Below are 20,079 nucleotides of genomic sequence, written 5' to 3'. Positions count from 1 at the left end.
TTCTTTTGGATATTTGGTTTGTGATGCAATAACTGCCAAGGGAAACAGTAGTAATACTCTCTTCATTTCAGCAGGGAATAGTCAACATTAATATCGAGATTGAGACCCAGAGCAATGTAGCCATGATTCATTGCTTACATGGTTTTGTTTCCAGAGATATCCACAGCAATAAAATCACATTTGCAGTCAAGGCCAAACAGAGTAGACAGTTTACTGGGGGTTTAAACATTTTTACCACTGGGTATTCATATCCTTTCTCTCTACATTTTCACTGCTCACCCAGATTTGTGCCACAACCGTTTATAATTAAACAGCAGGATGTTTCTGCCCTCTGGTGGTGATAATGTGCACTGCATATAAGAAATAATAGAATATAAACAACTCTATTAATGCTGTTGATGAAGTCAAGAGCCAGAGTGGTACATTTGTTTTAAATGTCTGAAAATCTTAGCAATATTTTATTTAAAAAGTATTTCCTTTCAATCAAATGTCCCCAGTATCCCATTTTATTAATTTAATAAGTAAAGTTGAGTTTCAGGACGGCACGGTGGCGCAGCAGGTAGTGTTGCACTCACACAGCTCCAGGGACCTGGAGGTTGTGGGTTCGATTCCTGCTCTGGGTGACTGTCTGTGAGGAGTGTGGTGTGTTCTCCCTGTGTCTGCGTGGGTTTCCTCCGGGTGACTGTCTGTGAGGAGTGTGGTGTGTTCTCCCTGTGTCTGCGTGGGTTTCCTCCGGGTGACTGTCTGTGAGAAGTGTGGTGTGTTCTCCCTGTGTCTGCGTGAGTTTCCTCCGGGTGACTGTCTGTGAGGAGTGTGGTGTGTTTTCCCTGTGTCTGTGTGGGTTTCCTCCGGGTGACTGTCTGTGAGAAGTGTGGTGTGTTCTCCCTGTGTCTGCGTGGGTTTCCTCCGGGTGACTGTCTGTGAGGAGTGTGGTGTGTTCTCCCTGTGTCTGCGTGGGTTTCCTCCGGGTGCTCCGGTTTCCTCCTACAGTCCAAAAACACACGTTGGTAGGTGGATTGGCGACTCAAAAGTGTCCGTAGATGTGAGTGTGTGTTGCCCTGTGAACGACTGGTGCCCTCTCCAGGGTGTATTCCCCCCTTGCGCCCAATGATTCCAGGTAGGCTCTGGACCCACCGCGATCCTGAACTGGATAAGGGTTACAGATAATGAATGAATGAGTTTGGTTTTAGGGGTGCACAGGGGCACTATAGGTAGTGTCACTGACATACACGTGGCTGCAGGATCAATACCCACCTCGAGTCACTATCTGTGAGGAGTTTGGTGTGTTCCCCCTGTGTCTGCATAGGTTCCCTCCGGGTGCATCGGTTTCTTACCCAAGTCCAAAAGCACATTAGTGCAGAGATGAAGGGACTCAGGTGCAAGGTGGAGTTTAATAAGATACACAATCACAAATAAGACTAAACTGAGTGTAAACATAAATAAACAAAGAACTAACCACTAAACAGAGACTGAGAAGACTCTAGAAACTAACAGAGCTAAGCAAGAAACAGGCATAAAGGGGACACAAACAAGGAGCCATGGCAAGAGATCAGAAGAAACACCTATGAACAACCGTCACATGACACAGAAGGGGGTGTGGCAAGAGATCACATGAGGAGTCACATGCCCATGTGCAGACATAAACAAACACAGATACAGGGTGCGAGACAAAACAAGACCAAGCACAACATTTTAGAAAGTAAAAACAAAGAGACAAAGCATTACAGGCTTCAAGTGTCCACAGTTGTGAGTGAATGGGTGAGTGATTCAGTGAGTGAGTGATGCCCTGTGAAGGACTGGCACCCTGTGCATTGCGTGTTCCTGCAGTCTTGTATGCCACAGGGTCTGACAGCAACAATATACAATACTCAAAACACCATCACTTTTTCTAACAGAGCCAGAATTCCTAATATGGGCATCAGCATATCTTCATTAATTTCAGGGAAATCCAGGAATATATTTCTATTTAAAGTGGGACAATATACTTCATGGCATCTTTCTGAAATCATTCTCCTTGTTATATCATGTGACAGAAATAAAAAAATAAGAAATAATATAATAAATGAAAACGCTAAGACTACAATTGGACGATCTGAGATAAATATGGGTCCGGCTTATGTAGTTTATTTGTATCTGACTGACATTGCTGCTGACATCAGCTGGTTATTCTGGCCAATCTGACCATGGCATCATGTTTTTTCAGCTAAGCTCTGCGGTGGGATTTACCCACCTCCTGCAATAGCCTTCAGGCTTTTTCATCCCATTTGCACCTGTTCTTAGCAGTCAGGCCACAGCCTGTGTGCCGCATGCCTGCTGTGTGTGTGTGTGTTTGTTTTACACAAAGACCACCACATCAGAACCCTGGATGAGGCTTCCTCCTCACTGACCCCTCCTCGTGTCCAGGCAGGTAAGTCTCACTATTGGCAAGTCAGAGGTCGTGATGTGGTGGAACAGAAAAATGCTTAGGCCCCTATGTGTGCCTCTGGATGTCGATGGGATCTTTAGTACAATAGAGAATGGACTTAAAAAAACACAGCATTGTTTCAGAACACAGCATTGTTTTCATTTGATCGCAGCATGTAACATCTGTTGACAAAGGTTTGATATGAAAATGTGAGATTTTTATGCAGTGTTTTCTGATTAATATTTATTACAAATTTGCACAGCAATTACTTACACTGATACAATAGCATGGGGTATTGAGCTAACATTGCATCAGACTTGACTTGACATTTCCCTAAACCCTGTTTGGCTGCTCATGCCTGATCCATTCACTTGTTATAGTCACGTTTCTCCTGATACTGTGTGAATTATTCTAAAATTGTAAAGATTTAATTGGAGCATTAAAGGACAGGTTGATATTTAGATTTTCCTTGAATTTTATTTTTTTTCCCCCGAGGTCTGACTGGATTATGTCAGTCTCTATATCAGTGTTTACACGTTATGTCAAACTACATTTTCCATTAAATGGGTCATTTAACGGCTAAATACATTGTGTGTTTTGAGGTGGCGACAATTAAAAAGTCACTTCTTCCACAATATAACAAAAATTAATAAATATGCTGTAAAACATAACTGCTTGCCTCCTACTTTGCCACAATAATAGATCAAGGGTTTAAGACCGGTTTTAAGAATAACTTCAGTTTCTTGTGTATCGAAGGTAGGAAGGAAGGAGGAATATAACTGTAACTATAAGCGCAAAAGTCTTTGAGGGAATAACTAAAGGCAGACCATTAGATTTCTTTATTCCTAACTGACTAATGCAGAAGACAACAACTTCTTTTTACATGTCCGGGGCAGGATGGACGAGAGTACATTTGAGACATTTGATGAGGAGCTTGGGACGTCAGTTCAGGATGTTCCTCCCCAGAAACTTCACAGACATTCTTGCCAGACAGGTACAGGTGCACCTCTTTGACACCAGTCTTCAAAATGTCAATCAGCCATCTTTATTTTATTTTTTTTTTTGGAAGGAAACCTGTGTAGTTGTCTTGAGGGAAGACATAGTCAGAAATGACCATCTCAATCTCAGTTGTTCTGAAAATCTGATTTCTTATACATTAGAATTTGTGGAATACCACAAGATGTGAAATGTATTTAATTTCTGGACATATTCTGAAGTATATTACAAAATATTTCCTAATATTTTGTTAATTGATGGAATTATACTAGATATTGTACTACAACAATGATTTTTAAAAAAAAAATCATATTCAAGAAGAATAAAAGGAAGCTATTGGTTAAAAATACTGAAGGTTTACAGCAGTGGTGACATTTCAGGACCTGAAAGCACCTGTTTCTAATTTTAAACTAGACTGGTCATGACCAACATTAGTGACATACTGAAGCATAGTCACACAGCAATGGTAACAGGACACCAGCTAACAAAACAAACTCAAGTTTCAAAAAAAAAAAAAAAAAAAAAAACTAGCTTAACCTAGCATGACAAAGTCTAGCTTTAGCTAGCATAACAGTTATCTTTCATAAACACCACAGATTTTAGCTTCAGTTAGCACAATACCTTACAGTCAGCTCTGTCCCTCACTCCACCTTGTACAGTTTACGCTCATTTGTTTGGCCACCTCTGGTCAAATAACGTTTTTTTGAATTTAAGTGAAATTTGTGAAAACATCCTCTACAGGAGATACTTAAATATGGACCTTTTTCTAAAATTGTATTGCACACTTGTACAGATTATTTTTTGTTTTGTGTACTATCATATCACTAAGGTGTAACATCTCTTGTTATGCAGAGGTGTATGCTCAAAGAAGATTAAGAGAGGTGAGGTTTGATGTCACAATATTTGCATTTATATCATAAAAAACATATATTGGCAATTTGACTCTTTATAGCTGTCTGTGCACTCTAATTATTTGTAATATCATAAGATTGAACTTTGTAAGTGTATGTGAGTGTTAATCATTTTTAATGATTTATAGGAAGCAACAATCGTTCAGCAGGTCCCAATGTCCGTACCCCAAGAGACGCCCATCTCAAGAGACAGTAGGTGTTTCTAGGGTATAATGTTCATATTTATGATTTAACTGCATATTCAATGACTGAAAGAATACTCCAGTCATTTTAAAGTGTAGTATGAACCTATCTATGCACAGCTCATATGTCCTCATTGCTCCCTAGCAGCTCAACACTGTCATAGCATTTTACACACAGTAAAGGTTCATTTATGCTCAATGTTAAGGAGCCTTCTGTCCGTACTCTGCGTTCATTTCGTACATAATTTGCATGTTTTCGGAAAACTTACGGATGCAGACGGGACGGAGCACACCACTGGAGACCGTGGGGGCAGTGCAAGTTGCTAATAGTGATGCTAATCGCTCTGCCTCACTCACAGGCGCACTGTGTGAGTTCTCATGCAAACCAAGTTATCGAATGTCCGTCATCCTCACAGACCACTGCCGTTTAGAACTCTGCCTTTTTGTTGTTTTTTAATTAAATATAGAACTATAAGCTCCTCTGCCATTGCCATGTTTGATTTTTACTCCAAACTGCCTTTTAATGGATGTGTTGCTCAACAACCATGTCAACGGAGCTGACGAAAGGAAGTATGTGGGCAGTGGCGGTTTCCGTACGCAGAGGGAGTATAAATGCCTTAAGTCTACAATGTTGAACCTGATAAAGTTACAGACAAAATATTATATTCATCTCTATAATAATTGATATAGCAAACTTATTATTAGCAATACTCTACTTCATCTTCTATCACAGCATCACTGCGGAAAGGCTTGCCCCATCAGAATGTGTCCCAGATTGAGGTGCCATGGGAGGGAGTGACACTTAACCGCTGCCTCTTCATAGCCATCACCATCCTGGTCATTACCTCAGGCTGCCAACGACTAAATGGTCAGTGCATCTACTTTATTGTGGTGTATTGTATTGTTTTGTTATGGTCCTGTAAGGCCAGTACACCTGGAGGGCTAGTTTGTTGATTTTTCTGCTTTCCAGTTACCAGGTCTGAATATCTGAAACATTTATGTACATTCTGTATAATAAATTAATAAGTTCTGATTAAATATTGAAAGTCTGTGGAATAATTTAGAAAAATGTTGACTTTTAGTTTACTGCCTCATTTGAACACAGCAGCTGACTTTCATATTCATTTTATGATGTATGGACCAATAGACTCCAAAGTTACTTGGAATACAATCTTTTTACACTGATTTCCATTGAAAGAAACGTTTTTATTCTTCTCCTGTAAAGTTACTCTTTTTAAAGATGCATGTTTTTCATTGGACAGCATAAGGATCTTTAAGTAATCTTAAGTTCTATGGCATGTTTAAGTGTTAAGATTTCTGCTCTTTCCCTCAGAGGTTGTACGAGGTCATAAGGATGTAACTGAGGTAGATACTGTAGGAACGGTGCTTAACATGAGACACACTGCGGCCAGGAAGGCCTGGTTACCACCTCCTCAGGTCAGGAGCACCACCAGAATTCTTATCTGTCACAGTATGTTTGCTATAGGTTGGTGGGGGATATTGAGAAAAATGATGTAAATATGCTTTCTATATTAATACACAAATGTTAGTACACAAATTTGTTTTTGTGAAAACTACAGCGTAGATATGGGTGTGTACACAAAATTGATTATCTTTTTTTGTTTTTCAGTCCGAGGCCTCGCTGTGGGACACATTTTTCTGGTGGGTCAGTGACGATGATGAAGAAGAAAGCAGACGTGGCAAATCAAGGAAGACAAATCAAGAGAAATCTATCAAAGGCCTCAGACACAAGGCCATCCCCAAAAGAAACCTGCTGAGGGGTAGAGATGATAGATTTAAAGCTCGGAGAGAAAAGGGCAGACGGAACAATGAAGAGAAGAAAGAAAGTGTGAAAGGACGAAGAGAGATGGAGAGGAGACTCAAACAGAAGAAGCTGGAGGAAGAGGAGCACGAGGTTGAGAAGGAGGAGGAAAAAGAAAAGATACAGAAGAAGTCAAAGGAGAACAAGAAAAAAGATGCAGGGATGAAAAGAAAGTGATCAAAGGCAAGGTGCTGTAATATATAAACCAGCAGCAAAGAGGTGGAATGCCAATGAAAGCCTGGAAATTAGAGGGAACTTTTGGTAACACATTATCATTGTTCATAAGGTGATATCACACATGCATCAGCTTTTCACAATAACTATCTTTAACAGTCTATAAAGGCTTATTCCTACTGACACTTACGGGAAAGCCATTAATGATGTTTGTGTTTGTCATTTGTCATGAAAAGGCTATGGAAATGTTATATAGCTTAACTATTAATATCATATAGTAATATGTTAAGAGGAATTTTATCCCATTATAATGTGATGGCTATGACAGGTGCTGAGTCTCTCAGGAATGGCTGTTACTCGGCTAAACAAAGCATCTATCTTTTTGTGCTAAAGATGCAATGTGGGGTTTAACACCAGTTTAAAACTGAAATTTTATGTCGCTTTGTTTTGAAACCTACCTACATTTCACTACATGTCACTGCACCATTTAACATTAAAGCCATTCTAATTGACTTTACATCACACCAGAAATTTCAGTGTTGGTAAGATTTACCTCTTAGACACATTTTAGTTGAGATTTACAGCGAGACTAAACCATGATTGTGCACTGAAAATTACTTAGTTTTACCCCAGCCTTGAAAACCTTATTTCCCTTTAGTCTTTTTGTTTGTTTGGTGTTATTGGCCAGGTGGCGTTATTCGATTTCTTGCCTTCCTTCTTTTGTTGTTTCTCAGAGGACTGAGAGTTTGCCACAATCTTGGTTATTTGAAAAATGAACAATTTAAACAGATCATATGGCAATACATGTGTTTTTGGGAATACAGTGGAACCTCTACCTATGAACTTGATCCATTCCGTGACCTGGTTCGTAAGTAGAGAAGTTGTTTCTCGAGTCAATTGTCCCCATTTAAAATAATGGAAAAGCAATTAATGCGTTCCAGCCCCCACCCAGAAAGTCACCCGTTTTGAACTGATATGTTTACAAAACTCTCAAATTAGTAAAAAAAAATAATACATGTAGAATTACTAAAAATAAAAAAAGAAATAGTGGTAACAGTAATAAAAAAAGGTTTAAGTGGTTAAATATCGCTACCTTGGAGACGTGACAACTGGCTGGAGGAGTAACAAAGGCACTGGCTGTATGACGGGAGGTGGGTGGAATAACCTCTATTTACACTAATGCTAAATTGCTAAAACTACAATTTGCTAATCTTAAAAGCTCAGTCAAGTCTGGGCGCGCTGGGAGACTCGCCTATTGGGGTCAGTGGCCATTTCCAGCTGCCGGCTCGAGTTCGTTTCTAGAGTCATGGTTCGTTGGTGGAGGCAAAAAATATTCAAATGCCCGGTTCGTATCTTGTAATGTTCGTTAGTAGAGGTTCCACTGTACATCTATTTAGAATGCATTGGGATATACTGTAGCATATTTCAAGCCTTTCTTTCAAATGTTTGTTGTTTTGTTTGAAATAAACCTTTTCAGTACTACGTGGCAGAAATGTCATTAGTGTCAACAGATAAGCTTTTTCCTCATAAATCTTTCATTTTCACATCAAAAAGGACACCTTGTGTTGGAATGTAGTTTCTGCATTTCAACGTAACTGGCATGTAATTAAAATTTTAATTTCCACCTGACAGATACTTAATATGAAACAAATTTTCATCTTGTAATCATAAGTGACATCCACAAAAGTGGCAGGAACAAGGAAATGCTACTTTAAATTAACAGACCATTTTTATAAAACGACACACACCTTCATAAACAAAAATCATTTGATGTTTTAGATTTTAATAGAAAAAAAAACAACTAAAACAAAACTTGATGTTATGGTACGTATAGGCTGTGCTACCCTTGCAAAAGAAGGTATACAGTTAAAATGAAGTCATATCTGGATTTGTGTGGGGAAAACTAGACTAAAACTGGTGGAATTTACTGGACCACTTAAGTGTTTTAACACCCTCTCTCTCTGCTGCACCTGCAGGACACAGTTGATAATAACAGAGAAAAATAATGTTTGCTTCCCTGATCTTACTAAAAGAAAAACAACCATGTCCTTTTGAAACATTTATAATAAAATACAGGCAGGTGCTAAAGCAAGTGACCATCGCCCGTCAAATTGACATGTGACCATCAAATAAATTCCTTACAAGAAAGGCTGTAAAACATTACAAAAATATTAATAACCTTGACATCATGTACCTCCTCTATGTACAAAATGAAATTGGTTTGTAAAATATCCTCAGATCACTGAACATATCAATTCCAATGTCAAAAAAAAAACCCATCTTCATTGTTGACTTCAGTTGCTGAGGGACATTCCTTCGGCAGGCATCGGTGGTCTCAGGTGGGGTGGAAGTGTGCCGGGAGGAGGCATGCCAGGGTTTTGGCTCATCTGTGGAGGCGCAGGGGCATTAGGGGGCAACGGGGGCATGCCTGGAATGCCTCCAGGAGGTGGAGGAGGCACAGATTCACTGGGAGGACGAGGTCCGAGGCCAGTCATCAGAGGAGGAGGACGCTTCACACCAACAGGGGGTGGCTGCCCACTGGGCTGCTGCATGAGCTTCTCCATCTTAAAGTGGAACTGCAGAAAAAACTGGAACAGAAAGGAAAATCAGTTTTTAGCTCTGTTGCTAACATTACACTTAACACTGTGTCAACATTTCATGATGCCTAGACCCAAAGGTTTAGGGTGGCAGAACATGAATGTCTGTTTGGTGTAAACCGCTCAAAATGTTTGGGAATTGTAGGATTAATGCATTGAGGAGAATGACCTAATTTTATTCTTCTAATTCACAACTTAAAAACAAATGAATTTTTATAAAATGAATGTACATTTAAATGTATCCAGATCTAATTGTACATTTTTATTACCAGGACAAACACATTGCCCAAATAAACAATATCAAATGTTTCTCAGTTGGCTTACAGTGTTGGTGCAGCCAGTGTAACCCTCAACATGAAATCAGAGTCTCCCTTAGGCTCTTACTTGTTTCGTTTCCCTGTTCCAGTGCGTCCAGAAGCGACTTTCTGATTTGTCTATCTCTCTGCTTGGAACCTGGCAGTGTGAGAAGACAGTTATTTTTAGAAATAAAAGGACTGCTGTGTGCTCTTTCAAACTGCAATAATGATCAGTGCAGAAGAGCTGTAGATCTAAACAGCACCCAAACAAATGCAAAAGGATACGTGTAAGTCCAATACCTTAAATGCTATTGTTTCATATGGCTCTGCTGCCAAGAGCAGATACTGCCAGCGACGGTCTGGAGGCTCAATACGCTGCTCATACGCAGACATGAAGCGATGTCTAGGTCCAATACCTTCTGCAATCTCAGGATAATCAATCTGAGGTACACAGATTACAGCATCAGGGGCAAGTACCTTCAATTTTGTTTTCAGCTTTATTATAAACGTTTAATTTAACGGGGAATTAAGGCAGACTTGGTGTTGATTGTGTTACCTGGAAAAGAAGGCTTTGTTGACCAGTTTCTGGGTCCCTCTGTTTTGTTACTGTGAATAATTAAAAAAGGAATAAATCACCAATATCTATTTACACCAACCAAAATCACACCATATTCAGCTTATTACAGCACACTGGGCTTGTACCTTTGTAACCTGGTCGCCCGATCTTTACAAATTTTTTGACTTCCACTTTAACTTTTTCAGGGGCTGGTTGGGCAGGGGCCTCTTTTGCTTCTTTCGCTGCTCGTCTTGCTCTGATTAAAAGAACAAAAGACAACTGTGAGTAAACTTTTGAGTAAGTTAAGAATTCATAGAAGGTACTATTCAGAAACCGGGTGTGTTTTGTACACTTACAAGTTAGTCTGATGCTTCTTTCCCTGTGTATGGGCAAGATAACTCCCCTGAAGAAGAAACAATTGAATTAATATGAGAAAGAGACTACATTCAAATTAATATTTATATTAGTAAGAAGCAGGCCAAGATACAGCGCATTTCTTTTGCTGGATATTTCAATAATTGTGTGTCTTATGATAAAGTATATTAAAAAAAAAACACATTCACCTTAACTTGGTTAAAAATAAATGCATATAGTAGTGGGCTGCTAAGCAACGGTACTTGCATAATGGCACTACTTTCATCTTACCTCGTTATTGTGAAGTGTGAGACACAGTTTGCATTCATATGAACCCAAGTGGTTTTTCATGAAGTATGGATCCTTGTTGATGTCTATTGTTTCCAGAGCCAGCTGCCGTAAACGTTCTCGCCGGTCACGGTTGCTCTCCGAGGCAGAGGCTACCCCTCCGCTGCCGGTTTTACCACCGGCTCTGTGTTGGAAATCCATCTTCACAATCCAGAGGACTCAGTGGCACTCCCTAAATATCCAAATGCGAAGCTGACCTGTTATAAACGACAGATATTTGAGTTAAAGCGTTACATTCTGAATTATTGTGACATTCCTTATTTATTAATTCAATTCTGAAAGAGAAAAAAAATACACAATATATAGAATGGTTTTGCTTAAATTGTGATTGCTGTAAACAAATTCATAATAACTTTTAGTAGTGTAATGCAGTGAGCAACAAACTATTATCCTTTCTAAATGTACTTCTGTTCTTTATTACTATGCCACCTGATTGTCGCAAAAGCTAGTCCTACTATTACCTCTTTAAAGGAAAGGTTCTCTCTACATAAGTTTGGGTTTAAGGTGGTCTGGACACGTCGGGGAAATGATAGTTGTTTTTTGTTCATCTAGTTATATGTGACTAATACTGTTAAAACTCCAAAACATCGAAGAGTGCACTGGTAAGTGTAAATATTCACTGAAATACCTTTCTACTGTTTGTAAACTTTTAGAAAATATTAATATTATGGTTGATATGCACACAAAACTCCTAAACACTTAAGCAGTTTTCTGATGTTTTTTTTTTTTATTATTATTTTTAGGAGCTAAAAAGGTTATGAGTTATAATTTCAAATTAAGCACATTTCTGTTGAAGTCTAACTCTGACACAGAGCTAAATAAACGATGTAGCGGTGATTGGTTTGGCTAACATTAGCTCAGCAGCTAAAATAGACACAATTCATTCAACCGCAGCAGCTAATTCCCAAAGTTAGACTCCGGTTAAACACATTTAGAACCCCATATTTAAACATTGGACGTGTCCGCCATTATCAGCGTTACAGAAACAATTAAATATTATGTAAAAATGGGTTCATTTATCGGTTGTGTTTTGTTACCTTAACGTCCTCCTCACGCGTTTACCACCGCCACTGCCGCCCTGCGCATGCGCTCAATACATTCGTTTTCCTGTTAAAGTTTTTGGTACGAATATGCACTAATAATAATAATAATATAATATATCTCACTCATAACCCTTTACTTATCACTTAATATATATTTTTTATTAATAACTTTATAATTAAAGGGAATGCAAAATGTTTAACGTTATCTAAATATTAAAAATATAGCACTAGGCATTAATAAAACAATGACAATATTTTAATATATATATTTGTATTTCTATACATTTCCAGATGTGTTTTTTTAATACAGTTCCTATTTTATTCTAGTACCTATTTTTTATTTGATTTTCGTGTTGTTGTGTTTTTCGAAGCGGCTTTTATTTTGAAAGTCCTCCTGGTTCGACTGCCTAGTGGCAGTGTGTATTCAGTGCTGTACTGAGGTACAGAGCGTTAACAGAGGTAACAGTGGAGCAGTAACGTGAAGGATTCAAGGTTTTAATTACTGTTCTTTAGTTGTTTGTTTGTTTGTTTGTTTTTATTTAGAAAGCAGGAGAAACAAACCGATTATGAAAGCAGTGTAAAATACCTTAATGGAGTGTCTTTTATTTTTAACTTATTGATAAAATAGTGCCGAGGTAGACTAGGAGGTCCATTTTAACCATCCCATCTTCAGTGTATTAAGAATGGTGACGGTAATAATAACTCACACAGAGAGCTAGAACACTTTCAGAAGGCGAGTGTTGTTATAAAGCGGATTTTAAAATGCGCTTTAATGAGAAAGAGCTGGTGTTCCTGAGTCGGCAGCCCTCAGAGAGAGCTGCGGAGATGGGGATGAAGGGACCCAAGAAAGGAGACGGTAAGACCCGTATCAACATCAATACACCGCTATTTATCACTCAAACTAGACACATACAGGATTGTTTAGAGCCTGCTTTGTCTGAGGCAAACTGTCAACTCTTCTTTTCCCCTGGCAGTCATGAAGAGGAGACTGGTGAAGCTCATAGTGAATTTCCTGTTTTACTTTCGCACAGATGAGGAGGAGGTGGGAATGCTTTTCTCTCAGTGTTTTTATCAATAGGTCAAACACTACAGACCCATAGAGAACAGAATATCCCTTAAGTTCAAACAAAAAACCTCTCCTTGCCCTTACAGCATTAAGAAAACAGGTAACACATAGTTTTGTGTTTAAAAACCCTGTCCCTGATTGTATGTCCTTTTAATAAGCCCCACCGCCCAAATTTGTAGCATTAGTAGTTCCACAGACTGTAGCCTGTAGGTTGCACTGCTTACATTAATAACCCCCTTTCACCCTGTTCTTCAATGGTCAGGACCCCCAAAGGACCTTCACAGAGCAGTGATGTAGTGATGTTGACAAGGTGGCAGTGTGTGTGTTGTGCTGGTACGAGTGGTTCAGACACAGCAGTGCTGCTGTAGATGTTAAGCACCTCAGTGGATTAGAATAGTCCACCAGCCAAAAATATCCAGCCAGCAACGTCCTGTGACCATTAATTTAAGACTAGATGATGATCATCAAAAAAGCAACAACTGAGCTAGTCTCTAACTTTACATCTACAATATGGACCAACAAGGGCGGTGTGTGTAATAATGGCAGAGGAAGAGACACAGTGTTTAAAAACACAAGCAGCACTGCTGTAATTAGTGTCATTGCAGAAATGAAAATGATCCTCTACACAAACAATACAGACTCTGTGGTGGTTCTGTCCTGTGATAAAATGGAATTGAATACAAGTCTTAAAAATATAAAATGTTGCATGTTCTTAATCATTTTGTTTGTAATATTTAGCTGAAGTATGCACGAGTTGCTGTAACATGATTGTTTGAACAGTTATATACCAATGCTTGCTTTTGTGCATATTTGCAGCCAATTGGAGCGCTGCTGCTGGAGGAGTGCCGTGTCGAGAGAGAAGATGATACTGTTTTCTCCATCGGTGAGCCTCATGACCCACTCAGCATCAACAATGGTTTATTTCATAACAAATCCCATAGGGCGCATATTAAAGGGTAATTCCACAGAGGACACTGATATTTCTATCTATATTTGTGTCTGATGCATCACAAGTGTTGTCTACTGAGGCACTATTCCAAGAGACAAAGGCTCTGAGTTATGTCTGAATCGAATGTTTGTATAAAATCCTGTGTGCTCTAGATTACTCTGTTTGGCTGAATTTGAAGGCAGCGTAGAGCTATCCTTTACTGCATGACATTCCTCGTTTTCCTGTGTGTAAACCTGGTCAGATGCACTCATGTAGTGTGGGCTGCAGCAATGTGTTGGGCCTGGTTAATGTTCTGTACAATTGTGAGTTAGATTTATATTACGTCTGACTAGAAATAGACAGAGTAATCAGATTTATGACTCCGTCACCTTCAATGGTTGTAATAATCCTGGCTGGCGAATATTAGCATATCAGTTTCCTGGCAATGTCATGATTTATTGCTGCCTTTGATACATGTCACAAACACATTTCAGTTACAGGTAACTTCATGTGAAACAATGTCTTCAAAGGCACTGACACATTAAACAACAGTGTATTGGGCAATAATTGACAGGTTTAGAACAACCACAGCGGATATGACTCTGCATGGATGAAGACACAAGTGTAATCTTTTAAAGCAGAATAGTTCGAGTAGCAAAGAACCCCCGCAAGGATCACAGCAGATGGTCACGTTAATTAGCCTGAGTGCTTTACATGGCAGACTGCACTGTGTCATCGAGTGTATAAAAAGCCACCTTAAATTCTCCACTTCCTCTTTTAGGCTAATCAGATAAACCTTTATCATTGAAACGCTGCAGCAAGATAAACATGAAACTATTGACCACATACGCATATGTACACTGTGTTTAATTCTGTTAGCTTTTCTAGAAGAGGCCGAGAGGAAATACCTGTTTGAATGCGACTCTAAAGAGCACTGCCTCGAGTGGGTTGATGCAATCAACAAAGCTAGGTTGGTACCGTAATGCTTTATACGTCGCATTATTAAAATGCAAAGCAATCATATTCCCATTCCAATTTAATAATATCTTTTTTTGCAGCTATGAATTTATGCGCAAAAACCTCATCTTCTATCGTTCTGAGATCCATCGACTCACTGGGAAGGTAAAGGCCACATTCCTTAATTCAGAGGAGGAAGCATAATTTGCCCCATGTTTTTAATAAGTAGTGTCGCAGTCACACAGCTCCAGGGACCTGGAGGTTGTGGCTTTGATTCCCGCTCCGGGTGACTGTCTGTGAAGAGTTTGGTGTGTTCTCCCCGTGTCAGCGTGGGTTTCCTCCAGGTGCTCCGGTTTCCTCCCACAGTCCAAAAACACACATTGGTAGGTGGATTGGTGACTCAAAAGTCTCCGTAGGTGTGAATGTGTGTCTGTGTTGCCCTGTGAAGGACTGGCGCCTCCTCCAGGGTGTATTCCTGCCTTGTGCCCAATGATTCCAGGTAGGCTCTGGACCCACCGTGACCCTGAACTGGATAAGGGTTACAGATAATGAATGAATGAATGAATGAATTTGATCCAAATAAATCAGTGAATATAGAATTAAATGTTAATAAAATAGCTTAGAATTGGCTCTGGAATGTACAGAATTACATTTACCTTCTGATGCTTTGGATCATATTTATGTCTTTTACAACAACACTTTACCTTTTTTGTCTTTTTATATTTGCTCCTTCATGATAGGACCCACTGGAGCAGTATGGGATTTCAGAGGAGACTCGCTTTCAAGTCAACAGTGGATTTCCTCCTCTGCCCCCTCCCCCCATTTAACCCAGCTCAGTGAGTGTGAGCATAGATGACCCACCACATGTGTGTAGAGCATTTTCAAGAAAACAGAAAACCTGCTGTTTTTCCTTCTTTCCTCATCCAGATATTTCCAAATGTAACGTTGCCACATCTTTAATTCCCATTTTACGGTCTGATTTACAGAATTTAAAAAGGCTCTATCACTGTGTATTCTTTTTTAAACGATTGTGTAATTGAATGTTGATATAGTTAGTAGGTTTTATACACAATGGCACTGTTATGAATATCAGCTGAGAATGAGCCAGTAGCATTTGAATGCAATTTCCCGTACTATGCGCTTTAACTGACACTGATGTGCTTCTTGTCAAGATTTCACACTTACAGACATCATCAATTACAGTTCTGTTTGACGGAGGCGATACTGGTCACTGCTTCTTAATATAGCAGAAGTAGGAAGCTTTCACATAACGAGTGTTGACTGCTTGTGGTTTCACTTCACACAAAAGTGCCTAGTGCACCCTTGTTTTGCATTCTGTGACATTTCAAACACCACTTCCCCACAACCCATGCCTAATGGCAGGCTTAGTTTTATGATATATGTTGCTTTAACGACAATATTTCAGCTGGACTAATATAATGACACTATGTCTGTTTACTGTAGTTTGTTAACCCAAGCTGAATGTCTATTAATTATGTCCTAATTTTGCACACGTTTCCTTTCTCTTTGAAATGTATCTTTTAAGAATATAATGCTATTAATATGTGTAATCACACTGCAAGCACAAGAAAATATGACGAATGTCCACACACTGTATTACACGCTTATGCTTAGATAAATTAAAGAGCCGTGTGTGGATGCTGCTCATGTTTTCTTGTGTGTGTACATCTGTGTCCTGCACCCAATCAGACTCTGGTGGGGAGCATGCACACAGCTCTTTTGAAGACCATCAGTGGCTTATCTGAGTGTATACATTACACAGCCAGCTCAGCTTAGAACAGGCATTAAAAATGAAACTCAGAGCAACCATAGAGTCTCTCTCACATTTACTAACACATCCTGTCCCCAGGAGCTCAAAGAGCTGGGGCACAATCTATGACCAATTGTTCGTGGACACTCATTTTTGTCCAAAATGAAGAGTATTAAATAGATTTGCTCGTATTTCTAGGAAGGCTTTGGAGTAGATTTTGGAAATTTTCATGTGCATTCTGTCACATGAGCATTAGCAAAGTCAGGTAGTCTTTTAACAGTTATTATAATGATAAGGAGTGTCTACAAACTGGGAAAATATTATATAACACATTTCAGGTTCATGTAATTATAGGATTCTTTTCCCAAGGACATGGTTGTGCCCAAAGTTTTGCTTCTTTAGTTTTCCATCAATGGATAATGTCATGAAAGTCTTTCACTTAAAGCCTTTTGCTCAAGTCTTTTTGGGTGAGACCCATGTTATATTACTTATGGGTGAGACCCAGTGCGAAACTGAGAAGCCAACTTTGCATACAAACATGCTGTGGCTACAGTAAGGGGGAAACGGGGGAAACTGCGGTGGCAAAATCACCCTCTGAGAATAATCATGTGTGCGATATAGCGGCACTTTTTATAATTTCTGTTGAAAAACAGACTTCAGGGTTACACTCTTTAATCATAATTCAGTTACTGTTACTCAACTTGAACCGTCCTTCTCAGAGAAGAGTCTTACAAACAGATGTTTCACAGCTGTAACCCTACAGCTGGATCTGTGCATGTTGTCACTGTTTATCTTTTTGTGTATGTTTAGTTTTCAAAATATTCGTTTTATTTTTTTAAATAAAATTCCTTTCAAAAGTATTTTCTGAGATTTTATTTCCATATTTACATTTATGCATTTGGCAGACGCTTTTATCCAAAGCGACTTACAAAAGAGGATCTAACATTCAAACTACAGCACAATTTATACAAATTACCTTACATTGAGTGCAAAATGCCAGGACGTAATAAGTGCATTAAAGAAAGACTTTCAGTGTAAGAGATACTCTCGGAAGAGCTGGGTTTTCAAGGATTTCTTGAATGCGGAGAAGGTTTCTGTTGCTCTGATTGTGTTTGGAAGGAACGGAGGAACGGAGAGGGCGGGCGCTAACGTGGTTTTAAGAGTCTATTGAGGTCGATGGGAGCAGAGCCAGTGAATACTCTGAAGGCCATCATTAGTGATTTAAATTTGATGCGAGCAGCTAAGGGTAGCCAATGCAGCTCAACTAATAGGGGCGTGACATGTGCTCTTTTAGGCTGGTTGAAGACCAGGCGTGCTGCAGCATTCTGGATCATCTGTAGCGGTCTCACAGCACAGGCCGGAAGACCTGTCAGGAGGGCGTTGCAATAGTCAAGACGGGAGATTACCAACGTCTGAACAAGGAGCTGTGTTATACATTTGTGTAATATACATTTTTAAAATGGACAACGTCACATACAGCAGAAGCTGAATCACGATTTCAGCATATGTACGTGTTTTAATATGTGGGTTTTATGGTTTATTTCGACTGCCTTTAAGCTTCTGCATTTGCTGTGGTTGATCAGTCACTCAAACCTTTTTACCCACAGCTGGACTTTGGACAGGAGTCCTCTAGGCAAGGACAAATAAGTCACTAGACTGTGTTTTGAAGGGTCTTGGTTGCAGTGTGACTTCACACTTCTGTGCACTTACTAGTGATAGACATGAGGTTTTTGCTTACAGCAAATGTCTTATCAGAGAAGTGTGTTGTTCCGGATGCAGAACTGCAATTGTGCTGTGTGAAGTTCATTGGAAAGAACTTGGAAGTGTTTGCTTTTCTTAACAAGCACACACACCTTCTGTATACTAGGGCAAGTCTGGCTTTGCTGGAGCATGTTACGTTTCCTGAAGCACAAGGAGGTAGATGTCATTCATTTTGAGTAATTTGGCCAGCTCCTCTTTACATTGTCTGAATATTTCATGATCCATAGCAATGGTTAAAAAAGTACTTTCAGGATCATCCCAGAGAACCCTGTTCCATTTCTTCACAGTCGGGGTTGGGGTTATAGTTGGTTCACACTTGGCATTTGGAGGTCTTTAACTCACATTTTGTCAGTAATAGGTTCAGCCATTCATCGAGACTATCAGCCTTTGGAAGCTCTGTGTATATAAAGGTGCCTGTGTTCACTGTATTCTGGTGATTTCCTGTGCCCTGCGACCTTGAAAAACCACTAGGTTACAATGAGTAACTTTCTAAGGAAAGGGCTGTTCCAGACATTGTAAACAGTACAGCTTTTCTTCCTCTAAAGAACAGAAACCAGACAGAACAAGCAGGTTTATATAAATAAAAAATCCAGGGGACACTGACCAGGATTATAATTGCTGGCCCACACTAGGGACAAAGCTACATTAACTTTAAGCCTGCAGTCTGGCCCCAACTGCAATGAGGATGACTTGGTAATGAACACCCTGCTGAATTATTGACACACAGATCCTCATTAGGTTTAATAATGACTGGACTAGTGTGTCCTGCTGCCTCCAGCTCTGCGAGGCCCAGAGCATGCTGACCCACTGTCTACAAACAAACACAAGGTCCATGACAGGCCCTAATGTGAGGGGTGATGCAAGGGGCTCTGCCCAAATCTAAAGGGGCAATATGTCATTTTTACCACCAAAAGTATTTCTCAGAGTGATCTGTTGTTTAAAAGTGCTACTCACGAAGAAGAATGAAGTTTCTTTGTCGTCCCAGAAGAACCTGTTTATGCTTCACAGAGCGTGCCCCATATGCTGAGGGTGTTTATATTTATAATACATTTAGTACAGAATCTCAGGAACAGTTCAAGTCATTTCAAAACATGAAAGAAGAAGAAAAGACTGACTCAGTACAACACTATACCAAAGGACAGTGGGAACTGGAGCTGAACACAGAGGTGGGAAACAGGTGGAAAGAAACTGATTGGACGGTTAAAATGAGGTATCCACTGGTGTCTTTGTTTTTTTTACTATTTTTATACTCAACTTTTGGTGGAAAATTCTGGAACTACTTATCCCCCTGGACCCACTGTTATTGTGGTTGGAAGTGCTACCTAATTACATGTTTACAACTAACCAGTGCTAAATGCTGCTTGTTTTACTGGTGGTAGCATAAAAGATAATTACTGTTAAAGGAACAATAAGTAATTTACCTTACAGTTACAGCTTCAAAAACATTGTGATTCTTCACTGACCTGTAATAGGGAGAACAGAGCCTCTGTCACTGATTACACAAGCTGCGGGTGCACATTTGAATAAGTGTACAATGCTTTCTTAGTTTAATTATTATAAGGGCTGTGTGCAAACACATGGTCATACAGTACATTCTGGAAACACATAAAGCTAACCTCCAGCATCAGAAAGTAGATATGTGTGCTGTGACCTTCAGGGCTCCTCCTAGCAGTGGAACATTCCCTTTCCTCTCATTCTCACTTCTTCCTTTCTGTGTTGGTGGCACAAAAGCTGTCTGTCCTGACCCAAGACGCAAACCACTGCCCTTGTGAGACAAAGGGAGAAGAACAAAAGCCATTGAGTGGCATGTGGTTGTGGAAGGAAGTTCAATTAAAAAGCTTGATAAGCAATACCGTGGCCTTTGTGCTAATGAAACGGAAATTAAGGGCTACACGATCCAAATAATTCTTTCC

General features: G+C 39.6%; 3 protein-coding genes across 3 annotated transcripts; 2 read left to right on the top strand and 1 right to left on the bottom strand.

Moving 5' to 3' along the window:
• Nucleotides 1-4,198: 4,198 nt before the first annotated feature.
• Nucleotides 4,199-6,492, top strand: LOC136678551 (nucleolar protein 58-like). Its single transcript, XM_066656596.1, has 5 exons — nucleotides 4,199-4,281; nucleotides 4,440-4,503; nucleotides 5,227-5,361; nucleotides 5,827-5,930; nucleotides 6,124-6,492. Exons 2-5 carry the CDS (start codon nucleotides 4,467-4,469, stop codon nucleotides 6,490-6,492), a joined length of 645 nt encoding a protein of 214 aa, XP_066512693.1. The 5' UTR covers nucleotides 4,199-4,281; nucleotides 4,440-4,466.
• A 1,652-nt stretch (nucleotides 6,493-8,144) lies between these two features.
• LOC136679087 (splicing factor 3A subunit 2-like) lies at nucleotides 8,145-11,753 on the bottom strand. Its single transcript, XM_066657370.1, has 8 exons — nucleotides 11,678-11,753; nucleotides 10,584-10,837; nucleotides 10,295-10,341; nucleotides 10,085-10,194; nucleotides 9,939-9,988; nucleotides 9,683-9,823; nucleotides 9,471-9,539; nucleotides 8,145-9,077 (listed from the first exon to the last, which is right to left on the bottom strand). The coding sequence occupies exons 2-8, from the start codon at nucleotides 10,779-10,781 to the stop codon at nucleotides 8,784-8,786; spliced, it is 909 nt and encodes a 302-aa protein (XP_066513467.1). The 5' UTR covers nucleotides 10,782-10,837; nucleotides 11,678-11,753; the 3' UTR covers nucleotides 8,145-8,783.
• Nucleotides 11,754-12,027: 274 nt separating this feature from the next.
• LOC136678617 (pleckstrin homology domain-containing family J member 1) lies at nucleotides 12,028-17,242 on the top strand. Its single transcript, XM_066656670.1, has 6 exons — nucleotides 12,028-12,539; nucleotides 12,658-12,725; nucleotides 13,566-13,632; nucleotides 14,557-14,647; nucleotides 14,736-14,799; nucleotides 15,375-17,242. The coding sequence occupies exons 1-6, from the start codon at nucleotides 12,446-12,448 to the stop codon at nucleotides 15,459-15,461; spliced, it is 471 nt and encodes a 156-aa protein (XP_066512767.1). The 5' UTR covers nucleotides 12,028-12,445; the 3' UTR covers nucleotides 15,462-17,242.
• The last annotated feature ends 2,837 nt before the right edge of the window (nucleotides 17,243-20,079 follow it).

Source organism: Hoplias malabaricus, chromosome Y (genome assembly GCF_029633855.1).
Source record: "Hoplias malabaricus isolate fHopMal1 chromosome Y, fHopMal1.hap1, whole genome shotgun sequence".
Classification (NCBI taxonomy): Eukaryota; Metazoa; Chordata; class Actinopteri; order Characiformes; family Erythrinidae; genus Hoplias; species Hoplias malabaricus.
Note: the sequence above shows the minus strand (reverse complement) of the source record. Positions and strands in the feature narration are given on the sequence as shown.